This window comes from Meleagris gallopavo, chromosome 9, assembly GCF_905368555.1.
Source record: "Meleagris gallopavo chromosome 9, MGAL_WU_HG_1.1, whole genome shotgun sequence".
Lineage (NCBI taxonomy): Eukaryota > Metazoa > Chordata > Aves > Galliformes > Phasianidae > Meleagris > Meleagris gallopavo.
The window spans coordinates 17,608,983-17,632,012 of NC_139412.1; the positions used below are offsets into that span (position 1 = coordinate 17,608,983).

General features: G+C 38.5%; 1 protein-coding gene across 3 annotated transcripts in view; it reads right to left on the reverse strand.

Annotated features, from left to right (window-relative positions):
- Nucleotides 1–23,030, reverse strand: part of MTM1 (myotubularin 1) — a 41,961-nt gene that overhangs the window by 7,283 nt on the left and 11,648 nt on the right. For all 3 annotated transcript variants that reach the window (XM_085230863.1, XM_085230862.1, XM_085230861.1), the window contains exons 4-11: nt 22,183–22,277; nt 21,066–21,176; nt 20,137–20,238; nt 12,531–12,614; nt 11,274–11,423; nt 9,444–9,632; nt 5,182–5,367; nt 4,014–4,220 (exon numbers count right to left, since the gene is read on the reverse strand). In XM_085230863.1, the coding sequence (XP_085086989.1) occupies nt 4,014–4,220; nt 5,182–5,367; nt 9,444–9,632; nt 11,274–11,423; nt 12,531–12,614; nt 20,137–20,238; nt 21,066–21,176; nt 22,183–22,277 (1,124 nt within the window). The remainder of the gene's footprint in view (nt 1–4,013; nt 4,221–5,181; nt 5,368–9,443; nt 9,633–11,273; nt 11,424–12,530; nt 12,615–20,136; nt 20,239–21,065; nt 21,177–22,182; nt 22,278–23,030) is intronic.

A 23,030-nucleotide genomic window follows, 5' to 3' on the forward strand; every position in this document is an offset into this window, starting at 1 on the left:
GAGATACTGAATGCCTTCTTTACTTCTGTCTTCAGTGAAAAGGCTCCCCTGCAGGAATCCCACACCCTGGAGGTTAGTGAGAGGGTCTGGGGAATGGGAGCCTTCCCTTTAGTCAGGAAAGAGGACGTGCGTGAGCGCCTAGGCAGTACTAAGGTCCACAAGTCCATGGGACCTGATGGGGTGCATCCACGTGTGCTGAGGGAGCTGGCGGAGGTCATTGCCGAACCGCTCTCCATCATTTTTGAGAGGTCCTGGACAACAGGGGAGGTCCCTGAAGACTGGAGGATAGCCAATGTCACTCCGGTCTTCAAAAAGGGCAAGAAGGAAGATCCGGGTAATTATAGGCCTGTCAGCCTCACCTCCGTCCCTGGAAAGGTGATGGAACAGCTTGTGCTGGATACCATCTCCAGACAACTGGGAGAAAAGGAGGTTATCAGGAGTAGTCAGCATGGGTTCACCAAGGGGAGGTCGTGCTCGACCAACTTGGTGGCCTTCTATGATGCTGTCACATGCTGGGTGGATGGGGGAAGAGCGGTAGATGTAATCTACCTTGATTTTAGAAAGGCGTTTGATACTGTCTCCCACGACATCCTTATAACAAAGCTGAGGAAGTGTGGGATAGACGAGTGGACAGTGAGGTGGGTTGAGAACTGGCTGACTGGCAGAGCGCAGAGGGTCGTCGTTGGTGGTGCAGAGTCTGGCTGGAGACCTGTGACCAGTGGTGTCCCCCAGGGGTCTGTGCTGGGTCCGGTCTTGTTCAACATCTTCATCAATGACCTTGATGAGGGGATAGTGGCCACCCTCAGCAAGTTTGCTGATGATACGAAGTTGGGAGGATTGGCTGACATGCCTGAAGGCTGTGCTGCCATTCAGCAAGACCTGGACAGGCTGGAGAGCTGGGCAGTAAGAAACCAGATGAGGTTCAACACAAGCAAGTGTAGGGTCTTACACCTAGGGAGGAATAATTGCATGCACCAATACAGGCTGGGGGATGAGCTCCTGGAGAGGAGCTCTGCAGAGAGGGACCTGGGCGTCCTGGTGGACGACAGGTTGGCCATGAGCCAGCAGTGTGCCCTCGTGGCCAAAAAGGCCAATGGCATTCTGGGGTGCATTAAGAAGAGCGTGTCCAGCAGGTCGAGGGAGGTGATCCTCCCCCTCTACTCTGCCCTGGTAAGGCCTCATCTGGAGTACTGTGTCCAGTTCTGGGCTCCCCAGTTCAAAAAAGACAGGGATCTCTTGGAAAGAGTCCAGCGGAGGGCCACAAAGATGGTGAAGGGCCTGGAGCATCTCCCCTATGAAGAAAGGCTAAGTGAACTGGGTCTGTTTAGCCTTGAGAAAAGAAGACTGAGAGGGGACCTGATCCAGGTTTATAAATATCTGAGGTGTGGCGGCCATAGTAGTGAGGCCAGTCTCTTTTCAGTGGTACGTGGAGACAGGACGAGGGGAAAAGGACATAAGCTGCAGCATAGGAAGTTTCGCACGAATGTGCGTAAGAACTTCTTCACGGTGAGGTGACGGAGCACTGGAACAGGCTGCCCAGGGAGGTTGTGGAGTCTCCTTCTCTGGAGATATTCAAGTCTCGCCTGGACGCCTACCTGTGCGACCTGGTGTAGGGAACCTGCTTTGGCAGGGGGGTTGGTCTCGATGATCTCTAGAGGTCCCTTCCAACCCCTACAATTCTGTGATTCTGTGATAGAATTCATTATTAGAACAATAACTTTCCACTTAGCAAGTTATGTTGCAAGCTGGATACTGCAGTACATTCACTACACACAGAAAAGCTGCAATAGGGGATCCTTTTCCCACAGCAGAACTACGTATGTGCTTCATTAGATAGAAGATATCATCAAGAATTAACTAGTCAGCATCCAAACTGCAACTCTGGTAACCTGAAGCCTTCTATCAGCTAACTTGTTTCAGTCACTGAAATACCCACTTCTCACTACTGGATCTCAGTTCCATCTAACAACTACCAAACCAATGCACAGCATGTATAAACAAAATATTTCCTGGTTGCATTATGAGTTTTTATTCCATAGATACTCCAAAAAAGAAGCACATACACAGTAACCAAATAGGAGTTTATAAGCTATTACTAACCCTGAGCCTTATGTCTCAAAATATATAATCAAATATATATCAAAATACATATCAAATCAAAATGTGCAGTAGTGCCAGAAAACAGCACACAGGTAAGGGGAGTTGCTTTAACCATTTCCAACGAGTACTACTTCAGTGAGCAAGTTGAGAAAATGAAACCATTAAATTACTGTTAGCAGAGTCAGGCTATTGAAATCACCTCATTCTGCCAGTTAGTCAGAGATGACCCAGAAGACTGAACTACTTACTTGGAACGGGTCTAAAAGTCCTACTTAACTAGTAGAAGAAAAATGTTTTCTGTTGAGAGAAAAAGACTGCTCTGATTACCCAAACTAAAATTAACGGTTTAATACAGAATTCTAGGTGATTCAAGTTTATTCATAATGGTGAAGAACACTTTTTTTAAGCTTAGCATTAAATCATAACAATATGCACTAAGCTACAGATCTCCTAGTGACACAGTCTCACTTTATCTGCATTATGACTAATATTTTACAGCTACAAGATAAAACATAACTAGAATAAAAAAAAAAAAACAGGCCAGTGCTTCTTGTGGCTACACCAACGCAGAACACTTGAAAGGTTTACCTAACATCACCACTAGAAGATGCAGGTAAGTACGTAGAAAACTGGATTACAGCTGATATTCACAACAACCAAAATGCAAATTTCCTAAAGCCTCAAGCTTCTAAAGCACCTTTAGAACATCAAATCAAAGATGGCTGCAACTTTTAAGCATGCTTAAATGCTGAAGTGATTCATGCTCAGTAGCAATACATGAATTTTCAAATCACTGAGACACTCCTGTAAATGTAAAATGGGCATGAAATACACCCAGAGGTATATTTTTCCATTTCTTGATTTTTTTTTTAGATTGCCCATTTTCCTCATTTTAGCAACAGTAAGTAATACCTTTAGAATATCCCACAAAGAACAAAATAATCTGTGTAAACAAATTCTACTGAAGGTGTGGAAACTTCTCACTTGCAATTCCAAGGCTCAGAACCAACATGTTACACCTACCAACTTATGCTTCCTGTCTCTGTAACACAGCACACCCCCCCTGCCAGCCATTTTGCTTCCCCAGATCCCTCATAAAGATCTCCTGCTAATAAGGTTAGCACCAAATTTGAGAAGTTGCACTAAGAGTCTGAAAAGTTTCCTAACATACCAGTGCCCTAGACTTTGCTTTACACACAGGCTGAATACCTACAGCTACAATTTCCCCTTATCTTCTAAATACCTAGTAAAGACAGAACAGAACTAGAGTTGACATTACCAGCCTTTTTAGATCTATTCTGACAACTTCTAGAACATTTGAGAAGAAGTATTGAAAACATCACCCAATGCATTGCTCAGACTTGTTCATCTGCCTCCCATGACATTTACAGTAGTCCAGACGTGGTGGAAGCAGGGATGGTGGTAGGAAAAAAGCCTCAAATCCCAACCCAATTTTATTTTTTTTCTGAAATGGCTGGGAGGCCACCACAGAATCATAGTATCTCCAGCTGGAGGGGACCCATGAGGATCATCAAGTTTAACTCCTGGCCTAACCCATAATTCAAATGCTATGTCTGACAGTGTCATCCAAACTTTGTGAACTCCAGGAAGCTTTGACAAACACTGCCCCGGGGAACCCACTCCATTTTTCTGCATTCTTGTTTTCTCTGTTCAATCGACTCAGTAACACGAGCAATTCTGCATTTTCCAAAGGCTGCACAGGACGTGAATGATTAAAACCAAACAGGTTCCAAACAAAAAAGCTCTGTTCATTTTTACTTAGATATGTTTTAAGTCAGAATCCCTCCAAATGAGAAGAATTATCCTACCTCGCCACAACGAGTAGTTCAACATCAGAAACATTATATAATGTTAATGTAGCATGGCCCTTGCAATTATCTTCCAGTTCTTACCGATGCAAATTTGTGTCCAAAGCTTATCCACTCTTTTTGCACCAGAACTTCAAACCCTTCAATTGTTCTGTAGTAGCTGTCTAACATCAACATGGCCAGTGATGTCAGCTGTGCTGTTCGGTCCCAGCCATCACTGCAGTGAACCAGCACAGAGCTCCTTCCTGAGGATACCTTGTCTGCCACTTGAATAGCTCCTGTCAAGACAAGCTAACAAAGAGGAACAGACAACAAAGGAGATCAGCGTCATCATTCTAACAAAAATAAATTGATTTCTTTTTATCTAGAGAGTATCTACACTGATACTCTTTCCATTAAAAGACCTACAGAGCATGGTGTAATTAACTGGAAAAGAAAAGAATCTTCTAGGAGATAAAGTAAATTTATTGTATAAAAATAGAGGAACAGATTGGTTCCCTAATGCCTCAGTAAGATCTAATTTATCTCACAGGAAATTCTTAAAAAATGGGACAGAAAACAGTAACCTTGATAAACTGAAGAACATAAGCTTCTTTTTTAAAAGAAAGAGAGGATTTACCATTGGAATTATTCTCTAAAAACTTTGTATTTCATTTGGCTCTTCCCTTTGAACTAAATTACTGATGTATCTCAATTGTTAGAAAAAGGCACTTCTACCCTTCTAATAGGCTTATTTTTCAAATATTAACTTAAAATGAAAATGTTAAGTAGGATTCATTACATAATGCTCTAATAATTCTGCACAGCTGTACTTGATGCAAGAAGTTCAAAGTTCAATTAGTAAATAAGTACTTTATTTAGCTAAAAGAAAATAGAAAATTTCCAAATAAATTCAGTTTGTTTTATCCTTTATTGCTAACAAAATAAATCAGTTCTCACATGTACAGACAATCAGACTGACAATGCATTCTTTTAATTATTAAAGAATGATGTCTGACATGAGGCTGATAAATGTTAATCTTCTCTTACTGTTGGTAAGTTATTAGACCTCATAACATACTTCAAGACAAAGTGGCTTTCTGCATTTTTTTGGGTTAATAGGATCCAAAATTCAGTAGCAAGCCAAAATTGAGTAATGCTGGTTTTTGTAGTTCAAGATGATACAAAACACACACTATTTTGAAATTTAATAAAAAGGAAGACAGATAAATTGTGTTTGAACAAACATGTCAAAGAAACAGCTAAAAATCACCTTTATATGTTCTAACCAGTGGGTTGATTCCAGACTTGACAACCAGTGTGACTCTTCCACGTTAGGATAAACAATGTCTTTCAGCTTCTTCAACGATTCCCTCATGACATGAATATTATGAATGTCCAAGAAGAAAAGCTCCGCATTGGGATATGCATCTTCACTTTCATAACCCCCCCCAGTGGCCTAAAAACAAGAGATGTAAAAGAAACTTCAGTCATACACACACTGTTATAGCTGCCCTTTAACAGAGGAACTATGGATGGATACTTTGTTGCCTAACTAGAAAAGGAAGTATAATTTCACTTAGTTGTTTGCTTGCTTAAAACACCAGTCTCAGTTGAAAGCTCTGGAAGAGCAAATGCTGCAGAAAACACAATGCTTCCATTCCTGCAGGAAGACAAAATATGTAAGTATATAGTAGATGACCAGAAAGACATTCAAACTACCCTCAGTCCCTCCAAAACCTCAGGGAGTTACCCTAAAAAGGGAAGCTGTTCATACCATTGGGTCTGGAAGCCTTTGAGTAAGATTGAAGTTGCCAGGTTAAGTACAGTGGGCTGGTGTTGCATCAGTCATGACTCAGAGTGCTTTCAGAATAGAAGACATTTGTACCTTCCTTCTTACTCTTAAGGCTCATTGTGGAAACAGGTTCTCCTTGACAAACATTACAACGTCAATAGTTTTTCTTCATTTCTGTTTACTTTTCCCACAAGAGATTAAGCAAACTTAGGATTCTGAATACAAAAGAAATCAACTTTCTTCTCTGGCAAAGAATAAAGGTTAAATTAAAATGTGGAATACATCACACAGAGCTGCAGTTACTTGTAACATACTAGATCAGCACTTTCTGGGAATAAAATTGCTGATATCTTTGTTTCTATGCTAACTAGACAGAAATTCAATCAAAAGGATTTTTCTACTTCTGTACACCAGTAATTTAAACAAGAGCAAATCTTACATTTTCCAGGGCAAATTTGCTATAAAAAATAAATCTTCATTGTGCTTACACTGTCTAGTTATTAAATATTAAAGTTGAACTGATACTGAAATACATAAAAACAGTAAGATGTTTGGCCAAGTAGAACTAAATTTTAGAGTTTACTTGAGGTTAAGAATAAGCTAAATTTAAGAATTAAGTTTAAGAATATTAGCATCAGCCTTTAAGAAATAAAAATATTGAAGTTTACTTTAAACTAACTTTCCTACCATCATTTTTTATTATTGGAGACTACATATTAGATCATTAAGAAACTGAAGAATCACATAATCAAAAAAAAGTCTATTATACTGCTGCTCTCTCAAAGTGTTTCTTCACCACCATAGCAGAGGATGCACACGGTGACAAAGGAAGGACAAAAACCACACTTATTTTAGGACATTACCACAGATGAGATCTTCTGAAGGTAGCTGCAAAATCAAAGTGTTTCCTACAGACAGGAAAGACGTGCCATGCCATTAATTGTGGTAAATAATTACTGTGTTTATAAGCCATTACTGCTACCAATTACACATCAGACAACAACCTAAAGTACAGCCTTTTCCCATCAGTACCACCTACATTTCTATTCAGTCACATCACATCCCTCTTCTATGCTCTCCATCTCCTCCCACAGAGGTGTGGATATTCTCAGAGTTACAAGGCTCTCTGCTAAAGGAAGCAATAACCATTTATCTCTTTCCTTTGAGCATCCTGAAGCACAAGTATAGAATGATTGTAATTTCAGCATTAGGACTGCAGCAATTCCTCCATACTATTCAATTCTGACCAATAATGTACTGAGAAGACAAAGGCATAAATACTGCACAGCAAGATTTTGCTGAGACTAATATTCACAGCTAATGAAAAAAACCTTTTTTTTTCCAGTCCAGATCAACACAGCCTTACACTTTAAGTCATTGTCTCTCAGATCCAGAAATGCACCCTACAGATTTCAGCGCTAATATATAATGTTTCATACTCAGCTACATCAGGAGTTTTAGTTAAAATACAGGGGTGAAATATACAGACCACTTTAAAAAGTTGAAAACTATGCACAAATCTTCAATAAGAAGCATAAATGTAGAAAGCTTGGCCATAAAACATCTTTGAAGCAACCAGAGTAAGTGTTTAAGTTTCTCTAAGAACTGGAGAAAAAAAAGAAGTTAATTACAAGAAGTGACATTCCTTCCACAAGGCAAACTGGGTTACCAGGCTCTAACCAGGAAGGTGATGCTTTGTTCTACCAAAAAAACCTCACTATTCAGAATATAATGCCATTTGTAGAGTAAAACACGAGCAATTGACATACCCTCAAAACATAACCTATCAATTTAAAATCTGGCTAAACAACCCTAGGACAGAACACATCATACATTCTTTCAGAAGCAAAACAACCCTTATTAGTTACTGAAGGCACCGTATCCTCAATTACAGAGAAGAGGGCTGTAAAGGTATATATTTGTGTTTAAGTAACAGAGCAAAATCTAAAATTATTTTTCTTCTTTAATTGTATGCAACTTAACGTTTGTTACATACAAGCCTCCTAGAGGCAGACAAGTGGCAGACAAGTTCTTTTCCTAATATTCTGAGTACAAACACTGAAGATTCATTCCACTTCATTAATATTTATTTTGTGCCAGAAAAAAAACCTATTCAGAAGTTAGAATTCCTTCTCTCCCAAACAGGCAAACTCACCATTTCACTGAGATCTCAAGCCTTCTTGAGCTCACTTGTCTCCTGCTTTTGCAGGCAGAATCACAATTCACTAGTAAGTACCAGAGCTTGATCTCTTCACTTGCACCTGAAGTTTATTCGATAACAGACTACTGTAGAATCATAGAACAGCTTGGGTTGGAAGGGACATCAAAGATCATCCATTTCCGACCTCCTGCAGACAGAGCTGCCAACCACTCATCCAGGCACCAGCTCAGGCTGCCCAGGGCCCACCTGGCCTTGGGCACCTCCAGGGATGGGCACCCACAGCTCTGGAAGCAGCACCAGGGATCCGCCACCCTCTGAGTAAAGAATTTCCTCCTAGTATCTAATTTAAATTCCCTTCTTTTAGCTTAAAACCATTCCTCTATGTCCTAACACTATCAGACTGTGTAAAAAGTCACTTTCTCTCTCCTGTTTATAAGCTTTTTAAGTACTGGAAAACTGTGATGAGGTCTCCCTGGAGCCCTCTCTTCTCCAGGGTGAAGAAGCCCAGCTCCTGCAGCCTGCCCTCACAAAAGAGGTACACCTGCCCTCTGAGTATCTTTGTGGTCCTCCTCTGTACCCTCTCCAAAAGGGGTTTTCATCTTTCCTCAGCTGGCCTGGACACAGTGCTCCAGACGCCCTCAGGAGTGCAGAGAAGAGGGGACTATCACCTCCCTTGCCCTGCTGGTGCCTTCTGTGCTGCAGGCACACATTGCTGAATCATGTTAAGTCTTCCACCCACTGCGACACCTAAGTCATAGTCAAGGACTTCAAGAAGTCCTTCAAGACTATAACAGTAGCTGAGAGGGAAGCAGGTACATTGACATATGAAGAAAGAGAAATAAATTCGTGCCTTTCACTTCCACAGCTCAATTAGAGTTTCTATATAAACATGGAGCACAATTATGCCTGCAGTGCTTTATGGCAAATATAACACTGACTGGCATTATCTGATCATGCCTGAACAATCTAGACCTCACCAGGGTGGGGTAGGAGGGCTGGAGGTGAAAACAAGTTACAGGGACACCTTTCATTCTGATCCCATTTAGGATTTGATTACAGATTTGAACAATCACTTTGTCAAATGGAAGTACTTTTTGTAACTGCACTTATCATCAACAGGTACCTATGGAAGAATCCCAGTATTCAGGATTATGCCCGTACTCTTTAGAGTGTAAATCAAATGTTAATGATCACTTTCTCTTTATTTGCTGCATGCTTGGATAAGTCTGAAGTGGTTTGTGCAATGGTTAAGAAGAACCAAACAAAAGAATGCTTACTAATGAAATTCGCTTTATATACAGCTTTTTCAGGATAGAATTTACTCAGATGATACAAGGGTATGCTTGTCTAATAACACAGGGTAGAGCGTCTTGAAATCCATATATGGTCTTAAAACCCTACTCATGACCTACTTTAGGCACCCATGTTTTTTCATGGTCTTAAGCCTCATTATTTTGATTATGTAAATTTATCTACAGTAAGATTTTTGCTGTTTTGAAAAACCTCTTCAAAGAAAACTTGAAACTAAGTCCCCACTGCATCCTCCTTCACAAGTAATGCTACTAAGCAATCTGATTACCTTGTTTGCAACTGCATTGACATTGGGTCTAGCATCATAGATGGTCAGCTTTGAGATTTGTCCGTTAGCCTCTCTGATGATATCAAGGTATCTTTCATCGTCTTTATTTCGCTTCCCACTCATTCCAACCAGGGGCTGACTGCAGCGCATGATAACAGCTTGATTCTCTGGATGAATCCATGATAGAACCTAGTTACATCCCCAGAAACATATTAAAAGAAATAAATTTCACTACAAGCTGTAACTTAAAAATCACATTCCTTAAATATAGGTAATGTAAAAACTAACTAGTCGTACTTTGTTTCTCCAAAAGTTAGTTCCCAAACATCTCTAATTTCCCCAAGTTTCATAAAATTTAATACACTCTAAAAGAGTTCATTCTTTTACATATTTAACTTTCACTGAAGGTAAATGCATTAGATTTTACAAGCACATTTTTCCTATGTGTTTTAACTTGTGCAATTAATGCTGAGACCTTCCTGCAGTAGTTTGAATGTTTCCCATTGTCTTTGAGGTGTATTTTGTTCCTCAGCCCCCTTTACAAAGAAGGGATTCTGAGGCACAGTGACTGCTGCCTTCACTGCTTTGCAGCCCTAGGAATGGATTCTAACCATGCAAGAAATTAAAGACGGGCATTCTAAGAAGCGGACAACAGTTTACCTGTGTGATCTATTAAGAAAGAATATTCTCACCCAATCTGACAAAGTTTAAAGGGTGAAAGAACATGAGAAGAAAAAAAAAAATCTTTCAGAAGCATTCACTCCTGAAATAAACTTTAGTTGCATGTCTAGAAACAAAATGTGTGAGGATTAACATGATTGTAGACTTCCTGATGAGTAAAATTATTATTAGCAAGGAAATTATTCTAACTGTAAGTGCTGTGTAAAAGCCCTGACATGCATTTTGAGATAGAGATCAACAGCCAGGTTTTAAGAACTATATACATATACTATATATACATACACAAAATGAAATAGTGTACTTTACCATCTATAATCTGTGTATGTGTGTAACATATATGCACATATATACAGTAAAAATATATTATAATCCTAGCTTGTCAGCAAATACAATCCAATAAATATTTACTATTTTTGTTTTGCTTGACATTAACTGAGATTCAAGACAGCTTTCTGGTACCAGGAACTTAACACATCCTGCATGTTTGTCAAATTGAAGCATTAGAGAGAAGAGACTGTAAAAATAATAAAAAAAAAAATGTAGAAAATATTTTCTACAGTTCTGTAAAAAGCTGCTATAAAAAAATTCTTGTTTCTTAAAGTATTTTAGTTACAGAAACATACCCAAAGAGTCTAAAGAGTCTAACCTTACATTCTACAGCCCAATTTAAAATTAGACAGGACTAAGAAGCCCAAGAACTCACTATAGAGACTATGCATGAGGTCTTGTTTCAGGGCCGACCATTGGAACTTTAAATGCCATGCACTGCTTACCCATGAGAAGGATAACATGTGCTGTCACATATAATGTGCCTCCAACAATAGCAATAAGCTAGTACAGATGACTATCCTAGGCTCATACTTCATTAAGAAAAGGGAATCTGCAACACTGGCAGTTGTTACTAGACAAGTCAAGTTAAAGCCAATGAGTTGGAACACATGATTGTCATGGGGAATAACAGAAATGGGCCTTGGCCATCACACTAGCTTCAAATAGTAAAGAAAAAAAATCATCAGCCAATCAAAGCTACTTTATTGTAATCATTTCCAAAAGAAACATTCTCTGCATCATGTTCAGCAAAATGCTGTTTGGCTGCATGCTTAAATCTAGCTATGCTGTAAGGCAGTTTCATCATGCATTAATACTCACCGGAATTCTATTTCGGGATCTAAATGCCGCCACTTTCTTGAGGTCATCATCTGTTGCATTATATGGCACTACAAGGAGCGATGGATACGTGTCACACAGTCCATAATGTTCATTAATAAATGTTACTCGCCATCGTTCATTAGGGAGTCCCTAAAAGGGAGCACAATTTTTCAGCATGTATTCAACTGCACAACTAAGGGATCTGTCCTCTAACTTCATGATGTTACTACAGCCACATGGTGGCAACAAGCTCCCAGTGTAACCCAACTATAGCACTGCTTCAAAACAATAGATGGGACTGGGGAAAGAAAATTACTCTCTCTTCTCCCTCAAAGCACTGGCTTTCTATTTTGCCTGCTGAAAAGAGATTATGGCCCTGAGAAGAGGGAGGGAAGAAGTCTGATCTCAGTCTTTCTTCCTTGTAGTCTGATACTACCTTCTATTAAAAAAAAAACAGTAGGAAGGCTGCCCTGAATGTAAGAAATAACATTTAGTCAGTCTGCTCAGTAAGGTATTTCACAAACAGCACTCAGGAAATTGAGAAAGACTGATCAGCTCACCTCATATGCATATATAACGGAGTTTGGGCAGGCATTTTTATTTCAACTTTTTTGAGGTTTTGGGAATCTACCTTGAACCAAATAGATCATGTGAAAGCCTGGATACGTCTTATCCCATTAAAAATTGTAGAGAGAAATGAAAAGAAAGGACATTCTTACTGTAGTATTTAAAGCAAAAAAACAAAAATCAATCATCCAATACTAAGACTATTACACAAGTTAAACAAAATTAAATGCCATCCTGTTTCGCTAATGTTTTTCCACAACCATTTTAAGAGCAAGGCAGAATACTCACAGGCATAAGTCACTTATTTAAGCATTGCTTTTTCTGTAAAGATTTTTTGAAATTATTATTATTATACTCTGGAAGAATCAGATAAAAATCAAATTTATACTCAGGACACCTCAGCTGCATACTTGTCACTTTCACCCTCCCCCACCCCCCCAATCTGCTTAAGAGGCACATTGTAAGTAGTATTAATACAACTTCTTTCAAAGAGCAAACCCTGATCTTCCTATGAGATTCTTTTCATTTTAATCCTAACTCTACCAGAGTTTTTTTTTCTTGCATTTCTACTTCCTCCAATTCTCAGCTCCCCCCACTCCAAAAGAGGAATCTAAAAAAAAAAATAAATAATTCTTCTATGCAAGGTTTCTGATACGTAAGGACCAGGCAAATGTGACTTAAATAACTCACTTGTCTTCTGTATTCAGACATTGGATTGTACACCATCCATCCGTTCTCAGAGAACTTTTCTTCATTTGCAAAGGCAAAAAAAAGCTGTAGGATGCAAAAGAAGCTTGTTACACCAAAGTAACTGAAGATGACAAATACAAAGGCTCATCGTCAGTTACACCCTAATGTCCACCATGAAACAGGGTCAACTTCCTCACCAGCCTCACTCTACCCCACTTAAATTTGATACAAAAGACTGCAAAGTAAAAAGCAAGAAATAAGAAACAATGCAAACACATTAATGAAATAGCAGAAGTGTGGTAGTACTTAAAAAGTAGAAATGACAAAAAGTGCTAAAAAATTACAAAGCGTAAACAGTCGGATTTTTTTGTTTATTTTCAGGAGTCGAGAGTTTTAAAATAGCTTATATTAGTTTCTTCCTCGTATTTCATATCCTCTGTAAATAAAATGCTGTCTTCTCATCAAGATTTCTCCAACAGGTGCAGAGGCAATTACTACTTAAAGTATTAGATTCTAAATTGAAAGCAGCAAGCATATTACACTCCATCTCCAATTGATTCTTACTACCTGAAATCTTATTTGCTGTAACACTCCATAAAGATTAAAAAGATGCCAGTGAAACTGAAACCAAGTATGCTGGTGGTGGGTTCCACCTACTTTCACTTTTCTCCTGCTTTTGCCACTCTCCAGTCTCATTTATAAAACACAGCATCGTTACTCAGGATTCTAACAACTTCCTCATACCTTGGAGCTCATTTCTCCTTCTCCCAAGCAGGCTGCACTAACTAATCCCTTTTTGCTTGGTTTGTTTTTACAGTTTATCATGGAAACCAAAGCAGTGTTTATTTTAGGAATCTCCCTCACTGAAAAAAAAAATATTTTCATAGCTTATGAATTCTTTGGATGCCAACTGGAGCATGAAACTAAGTTGTTGCAAAACACAGCAGAAAAGCATTTGCTGTCCCGAGCTAACAGAGAAACACAGAAAGCATTTGAGAGCCCCTCATAATTTGAACAACACAACTAAATGCTGAACAGAACATCCCAGAACTGTGCATCATTTGCGCAGGAGCTGACCTGAACAGATAAGAAGTACAGGAAATGTAGCAAAAAGAAGCAGAAAGAGCCACATGGTTTAAGGTGCCATGATCACATCCTTATGCAATGCTTCACAAATGCACCACAGGTGCACATAGGGGTTTCTTTAGATTTTATGAAGGCAGTAGCAATGGCTTACAGCAATTCTCATTAGCCTAGTAAGTTTAAACAGTACATAGTTTTAATCAAAATACAAAACAATCCCTCTGAAGGGAAGTTTTCCCCTCATACTGCAAGCCAGCAAGCATTTTAACATGAAGTTAAAATTCTTTAGAATTCTGCTAGAATTCTAAAATAAAATCACTATTTTATAGCAAATACACTCCCTGGCAAGCTTCTAAAAGTGAACATAGCATTCTGAATTTGAATCTTCTAGAAGGTTTCCCTCACTTAAAGATTGACACCTTGTTTGTAAGTGAATATTAGATTCCTCTGGTCAAGTATCCTGCTGTCAAGTGGGCTGGAAGAAGAGATGAAGAAAGGAAAAGGAAAAAGTAGACATTGACTGCATCAGAAAAAATACTTCATTAAAAGAAAGCAAGCAGAAAAACTGCAAAAAAAAAATTAACTGCAAACCAGAAATACAGCAAGACAGGAGTAATGCTGTCTACAGCTGTAGTGCAACTGATTAACTCAACTGTTAATAAATAGTTTCACGAAAGAACCATCCTCTCCTCCCCAAAGGAATTTGCTACATCCCAAATAGGAACTATGCTAAGAATTCACCAGGAAACCAGAGAGACGAAGGAGAAACTTACAAAGAAAACAGAAAAACTGGAATAACAACAGATGACTTAAAAGATGTCTCAAAGGCATGCATGTTATTTAAGCTGCTGCTCACTGCGATTTCTCAGTGACAATTCACAAATTACCCTGCTTAATCTCTGATACATAAAACACGTGTTAATTACAGTCCACTACAATGGCTCTTACACGGCAGATTTTACAGGAAAAAAAAAAAAAAAAAAATCAAACTAGCAGCAGCTATGCTGCTCATCTCAGCCACAAAACTGCCCACATGAGATCAAAAGGAAACTTCTCACCTTCTAAACAACAAGATTAAATTTATTATACATGAGGAGGGAACTGACAGAATACTTTCCAAGAGAGCACTGTCCTGTATGTCCAGCATTTCTTACATAAAACACTTAGCTACTGCAACTTTACCAAACATTCTACAAGCACTTGCAGAATCAAAGAACCCACAACTATTAAATTTGATACTTAAGCTTTATTGGTTCTGCTTACATTCCAGGTTGTGCAAATTCTTCCAGTCGCTTAAGAAAATACAATAGTCAGGAGCATGCATCATCCACCAAAAACCTGCTAGCAAACAACCAGGAACTAGAAGGCACGTGAAAGCACATGGAGCAAAGTCTGGACTCACATTTTCAATTGAGCAAATCTGAGAAAGACCTCCCGAATAAGTCCATCCACCAAGAACAGTACTTTAGAAACATTACAGCATTTAAAACCCTAGAGACTAAAAATGATTTTTCTTTGCAAGGGTTGACTACGTTGCAACTAAAAGCTCTATGCAGTATGCTACACTGTGTTCCATACAGTTAATCTGGTTACTGCTGAAAGTCACTCACTGAACAGAAGAGATCAGTTTCTGTTGTGGTTTTTTTCAGCTACCATGAGAAATGGAAAGAAGAAATAAAGAGGTAGGAAAAAAAAGCATATTAAATCACTACTTAGAACAACTGTGTGATGGCAGACTAATCAATATCTGTAGCTAGTAAAAACACCACCACAATAAGATTTTGTAAAAATCAGATTAAAATATGTTTGTATATAATTAAAATTGGGATTTCATTGCAAATCCATAGTCTAAAAGCAGAAGACACTTCAGTTAAAGAAAAAAAGACTTTCAAGCATGTAACAATTTTTGTAAGCTACTTTTCAAGCCTCACAGTGCAAATAGTTCTGTTTACTTCCTTGCAGGTGCTAACCCACAACTTCAACACATACACTCTCTTTTCCAGTCCTGCTACAGCCCAAGTACTTGCCTGCAACAATCAACTTTATCATTGCCATTTTTCACAAAAAAAAACACAACACAATGCAGTTCTGTGAGATGAAGGAGAGAGCAGCTGCCACCTGAGTGCAGTTGGGCAGTGGGCCTACAAGTAGTTAGGTGTTCACTTACAAAATTATAATACATAAACATAACATACAACTTATGAGTGTTTACTGATCTTTATACAGCAAAAGAGAAGAACAAGAGTTAAACATGGGAAGATGACTTTTTCCCCTCCCTACTTCTAATTTACCAGTTTATGCTTTTCCTAAGTAAACCACAAGGCTTTAGCTTAGTGAAAAAGCTGACAGTTTCTCAGTGTGTTTGAAAACAAAGGTACCAGTGTCCTCCACTTAGGCATGTCATTACTACATCTCAGCTGGCTGCATTCTACCTGCTCATCTGAAAACTAAGATGTTGTAGTGTTCACATATTTAATATAATTTCTGAGAAATGGTAACCTTACCATTATTACACTGAGACTGTGCTGAGACATTCAGAATGAAGCCTCAAGACATTTTTTGGGGCTCCATCAGACAGGCCCTGTCCCACTGCTACCCCAAAATCATCCTTACAGATCCAATAAGAACACAATCTGACTCTCAGGCACTTGGAATTTACTGGGAGAATTAGTTATGTCCAGAACAAGAGCTGGAAGTCAGACAGACAGACAGACATCTACGGTGTCTCTCATCAAAACCAGCAATCCCACAGAACTCACAAGGTTAGAAATCAATAAATATTGTGTAGGTATTACCATGATGTATAATCTATTAAAAAAGGTGATGTAGCTTCAAGATAAGATCAGGAAGTGAAGCAGCTGCTATTCAGAAACGGAACGACAGAGGCTAAATATATTTCACATTCTGTAGGGTACTATAGATGCATAACATTGCTTTATGGTTTTTTTGTTTTGTTTTGTTTGTTGTGTTTTAAAATGTTTAAAACCACTATTTCAGCAAGGATTTTCTTCCAGTTATCATAAGATTGCAAATGCACGATAGGACTGTGAACAGCATCTGTTTGTTCCACATCAACTAAGCTGTGAGTCAGATGAGCTGCTAGGTATTATGTTAGTCAACCTGGCCTATGCTAAAACTGGAGAGCCAAGAACAAGCTTCTGCGAGTTTGAACAAAGAACAACACTGAGATTAACAAACAGTTGAGTAGAGACTTGTTATTTATTATTGGCTTTCAAATACTGGTTTTGGAGTGGTAAAAGAGCAAAACCTTGAGATTAATAAGCACATTCCATTCAGAAATAATGTTTCAGGCTATATTTACCCACCATCTGGGTAAGAAGCAGACAATATGAGGAAAACAGAAGCAATCAAAATCTTTACTTTCCTGATACTTCCTTTCCGTTGCAGAGGTGCATAAGCAAGAACAGTACTGAACAGTCAAAGACCTGGGATACAGTTCTACAATGTAGTCTGAGCAGAACTACCAGCTTAACACTGCTTAAAAAAATAAATAGAAGTAGGATGTTTTTTTTTCCCCCTCCCTGTGCCCTGTACCACTCATCTCCTCCCTTGCACTGGTTCTGACACATTCTAATTACAAACCAGGTCTCCTCAAATTATTAAAAATGGCACAAAACTAACTCAGAAAACAGAACATTCTGTTCTGGATAAAACAGCTACGCTGGCTTACTTTGTGATTATACAACTGTCAGCATGACCTAAAAGGAAGAACCAACTGCAGGGCTGGAAGGCAGAGCACAGAACACCAGAAAAAAGCAAGACCTCAGCATTTTGGTAGCAGACAGCTGCCATCCTCATCCAGCTGTCACATGAAGCCACAGCACTATTCTTTGTAGATCTCCCTGCAGAACCACAAATAGTTAGCGAACATTCAAAGCAGAAGGCAGACACACACAGCCCAGTCGCCCATTCAGCCAGCAAAACCGTGTTTTAAACCAGCCACAGAAAGAGACAGTCCCATCTTCCCTGCACACCCACATCCATCTGTGAAAGAACGCCTACAGACGTCCTCGCCCCCTGCCCCCATCCTCAGGCTAAGCTAACAAGGCTGAGGAAATGACTCAGGGTAAACCTTTTATTTTTTTCTCCTTGTTTGACTTTTGTTCATCTCAGTTCCCTATCTGGTTCATCCTGCAGCCTCAAAAACTCACACAGACTAAAATGCAGCAGGAATGCACAACCATGCAGAAACACTCATCTTTGGCAGGATCAACTTCAACTATTTGCTGAAACACGGTGAAAGCACACCAAAAATGTCAAAGACTTGCTTAACTCATCGTAAAGTCTAAGGCTTATCCACAGAGTCACATTTGTAAGTAAGTAGAGAGTTACTACACGTTACCCCATGTTACTCACTACCTCCACAGAACAGGAAACACTGATATTTTCAATGACAAAGCCTATCTTAAGTCCACATTTTACCACCATGTTATTCCAAACCCTGTACTTGGGTTAGGCAACAGAAAACTACTTCACAAAGGACACTCCTAACCCAGTTACAAGTTAATTCTTCTACACTCACTTCATGGAAATTGACAGAATCTCAATCTTGGAATTGACCTAAGTGATATGTCAGTAGATACTTTAAAGGAAGTTAAAAAAAATTAAAAAGACTCATTTATGAAGCAAACTCTTTGCAAGTTCAAGGCTTTATTTCAAAGTCATGATTCAACTGAAGACCATCTAAGCACAGTACTAATTACCCATCAGTCAAGACAAACTAGGTTGTCCACAGCTGTAACTTAAAGAATATCCTGCTTACTGTAAAAAGCAGTGGCATAAAGTGTGGGTTGCCATGCAAAGACAACAAAGCTTTCCATTTCAGCTTGGAAAGCAGAATGAGTCTGGTGGGATACACAAAATGGACACTGAGATCCTCTGACTACTTGGGACCCCTGCTTCAATCCCAAACCTACACTAACCCACTTTCTCAATAGCACTTAGCTCTCTTCCTCAAAAGAAAACAGAAATGCCACTCTACCTCTCACGCTTTAAGCTGCCAAAAGGCACAAGAGTATTGAAAAGATGAACTAAGCTATGAATTGGTTTTCTTCTCCTACACAGAAGGACTTATTTTTAGCATTAATTTAGTTGAAAAGGTCACTATTCAGCACTCACTCTTGAAGTATGCTTGCAGAATATTACATTTAGCAGCAGAACGCAGTACTTTCAACTCAAGTTCATTCTGCTTTAACCACTACCTATAAATTTTAAGAAGTGAAACCAGGTAATTTATTAATGCTATTATAGAACTTCAGAAAATAACAGACTGATACACTAGATCTAAAAATCAGCAGATAGAGCACATCTGTGATGTATGTTCAATACACAGGGCTTGATGGCAGATCACTGCCATGCCAAAACACATCTCCAACAAACAACCTGAAAGTCCAGATCATCAAACAAACTGGTCTTATTTCTCACTTTCTAACACATAATAATTTTTTATTTAAGAACAGAAATACGTTTCAAGGTTAAATAATTCACTCATTAGAGCAAATAGCTTTAATTACACCAAAGTGAACAGCACTGCTCTCTGCTACCTTGCAGCTCACTGAAGACACCAATTGTAAATGGAAGCACAGAAAACAAGCATAAAGCTTTGTATTTCTCTATAGCTAGATGTACACAAAGTTACTGACCACAATCATACTTGAATAATTGATTTATTTTTGCAACATATAAAATGCTCGAAACAACGAAGAACCTTTTCAGACCATCAGATATCAAAAAGTCAGTCAGTCATACAGGCCAATGCTACAAGTATTTATACAGAATTATCCACTGATTCATGTGCATCTTAGGAGAAGGAATTGAGATTGTTGCTGGAGCTTCATACAGTCAACAATTCCCTGAGAAAAGTTCTTAAACATTTGAAGACACTCCAATATTTTGTTAAAGTTATACAATTATCCTAAATATAAGCATCCCAATAAAATGTAAGCTGAATTTTACATTTAACATTTAGCATAATTTTAGCATTTACAATTTAGCATAAAGAATGTCAAAATGATTTACCAAGCAAAGAAACAAGCTAAGGGTTAGCTAAACATCACTGCTGCTCAACTACTTCCAGAGGACATGTTTGGTTATGTGTTGCTTTCTTCCCCTCAACAAATCTCCACAAATCCATTACTACATTAGCTGTCCGGTTCATCAGTAACTGCTAATAAAGCAGGTGTTGCTTTACCAAGTCTTCTTTTTCTGAAAAAGATTTCCTTACAAGAGAGGACAACATGCGAGCTCTAAGCAATGATATATACATGAACCAGAGGTGCTCAGCAGTTTACCTGAAGCACATTATAAAGTATCCATAATTTTAAAGATACACAGATGTAAGTGTTCTAAATGTGCAAAACAAAATAACTAATTCTCTATACTGACATCAGATCTTGTTGTTATTCTTAGGCAGTTGTGATATCCATTAGTAGGCCAATAGTTAAAGTTAATTGGCAACAATTCTACATTAAGATGATTCAGTAGTATAAATAATATAACTTACCAGGTTATGTGACTGGGGAAAAGCATGTTTTGTGAGGACTTCAAATATATCTCTTCTACTGTGCCCTTCTTGCTTCAATGCAAAGCGTAAATTTCTCATATCCTAAAACAAAGGCATTACCTTTAAGAGAGCCAGGGCAGTAAGATACTCCTATCTGATGGACAAATGTTGTATTACACACTGAATATGATTCAGAATCTGCTTGCAACACACCTCAAACTGCTGTGAATGCTCAGGTTTTTTTCTTATCCCACAAAATATAAGTGAGCTTAAGAATTCTACAATGTGGCATCAATTCTGTGCGGTGCACGCACTGCTTTGGCATACAGCCACCCAAATTTGCCAGTGATTGCTCTAGACTACTGTCCAAGTTGCTTACTTTTGAAGCTAACGATGAGAAGACAATCTGTACATTAACTACAGAGAAAAAAAGTGAGTGTATGTGCATACATACTCCATTAGCAAGTCAAATAAAAGACCCTGATTCACCCACTGGAAACTCCCCCCAACTCTTTCTTTTTTTTTTTTATGGCAACAATTTTTTTTTTTTTGCAAGAATAAGGAAATAGAGAAAGCCATTACATCTGCTTTTCAGTTTTTGCTTAGAAAACCTGTTTGAGGTGACTTCAAAGACTTTATTTTTTAATTACTTTTAGATCCTATGAAATAATTAAGTGGTGCAGGAATAATACCTTACCACTGCTGTGCAAAATCTTTTGTCAAACAGCAATTAGGAAATGAAGACCAATCCCTCCCCTCACACACAGAGGCCACAGTAAGTAGCCTGTTATACAAAGGTACTTCCCTGTCCAGTTCTGTTTTTAAATTCAGCTGTGAGGAATACACAGTTCTCATTCCTGTAAGTAGGTAAACAGCGAGAAAAGGAATCTGTAGATTTCATTTCCCATTGAATTATTGAAGAGTCTTACTTTACACGTTATATCTAATCCATAAGAATTCTCTCCTCTGCTTGAAGCTCCTCCCATTTTTTCAATCCTTGAAATTACACCCAGTGGAACATCCAATACCACAACTGGATCCTGCAATGAAATTTTGGGTAAGGAGAGGATTAATCTGAGAAGACAACTTCGGTAAAATGTTCTTATGCATACCACAGTAGAACAAAATACAAAGAGGAAGCAAAAGTATGCTTCTGGGTTTGATCAAGTCTCCCCTTCCAACATATTACAAAGTCTTTATGGTCTACAGCCTTGAGCATCACTTCCATAGCTTGTACGATTGGATATTTCATGCCATAAGACAGAGTATGCAGGAGAAAATATGGCAGCACCCAAAAAGATATCATCTGTTACATATTTCTAATTCCCTCTGCTTGCTATGCCTGCTCCATTGACGTATAGAATAAAGCAGTACAAAATGAAGAAATCACTAAAAAAAAAGTGAGTTGTAACCACAATGATCTCACTTCAATAATCCTATAAACGTGTGCTGTTTTTTTTTTTTCTTTTTAAATGTGTTATAGAAATAGACAACAAGCACATTTTCTTCTCTTTTCTGATGCTGCTTATTGAACACACTACTCCTCCTACCACCCACACGATGTTCTTCCAGCAGAAAGGACAATCAAAACTGTGGTTTACTGACAGCCATTTCAAGAAGTAGTGCACATCATTGGTTGCTGCCTTTGCTCTGTCACAGAGCAAGCAGGAAGGGAACAGTTATCAAAAAAAGCTCCAACAAATGAAAAGTAAAGTTCTCAGTTCACTAAGTGCTTAAACTGTAGTTTCACCATGAAAAAAAATCATGTATTTACAACATACTCAACCTCAAAGAACATCCATTTTTGTAAGGATTTCTCAGTGGCACAAAGGCAATTACTGTTCAGTCATTAAACAATTACAATATAGTTATTACAAATGTTACAGATCATTTCAAGTAAAAAGCCTCCCATGCAATTCCAAGCATACATGTGCCAAAGGTAAAGCAAATGAGCTGGCCACAAAGTAAACCAAAGGCAGCAGGGTTGAAGAGAAGAGACTTTAAAATTCACTAATCCCTCAGAAGTAGTTGTAGCATATTACTTACGTTTTCCACACTTCTTAGGTACAGCCTATAGTTTGTGATGTATACTCTTCCTTTAACGGGGCCATTAAATGGACACATGTAAATAACATCCTTGTCTGTAAGAAATGCAGCATTTCTTAAACATTGGGGGAAGAAAAAAAGTCAAATCTAAGCAAAACATTGATTAAACAGCAGTAAAATAAAGACAGATGTACTCATAAGAGTCATTCTAAAGAAAGCTGAATGAATTAAAGTAATAAATCTGACTTTTCTCCACTTAAATTATTAAAAAAATGTGAAAGTTTCTTATAATAAACTTGCCTCAAATCCTCCAGCAGATTTCATTAGCTTTCCCCAGCTATATTGGTATTTTTATTGGCACTGTGTAGGAAAGGGCAGGACACAGAGTGACAAGATTTAAATCTTCCCTGCGACTACTGAACCAGTTTCTTCACCACCCCAGAACAAATATACTCTTTTGCTGATACCATCACATCTTTCAGTGCCCTCTAACCAATCCTCCTGCATTACAGTATGCAGTTCGTGTTGTGACATTCTTAGGGAACTCCATCCAGAAGAGAACCATTACATTTCAATTTGAGGCAATCAATTGCAGGAGGGCAATCAGCACTTTCAGCAAGGATGGTTAAACAATGAGCACCAACACACACTACTCAAAAATATACACATCTAACTGAAGTCTTCCACTGAAGTCTTAATGGAAGCAATGTAAACAACCTGTTTCTCCTCATCCACTCACTTCTTTAACTCACACTGTTTATCTGTCTTTCCCAACAAGCATCCTTCCAGTGTTCTCCCCCAAAGCAGAGATAATTGTCACAAGGATCATACCAAATATTCTTTCACCA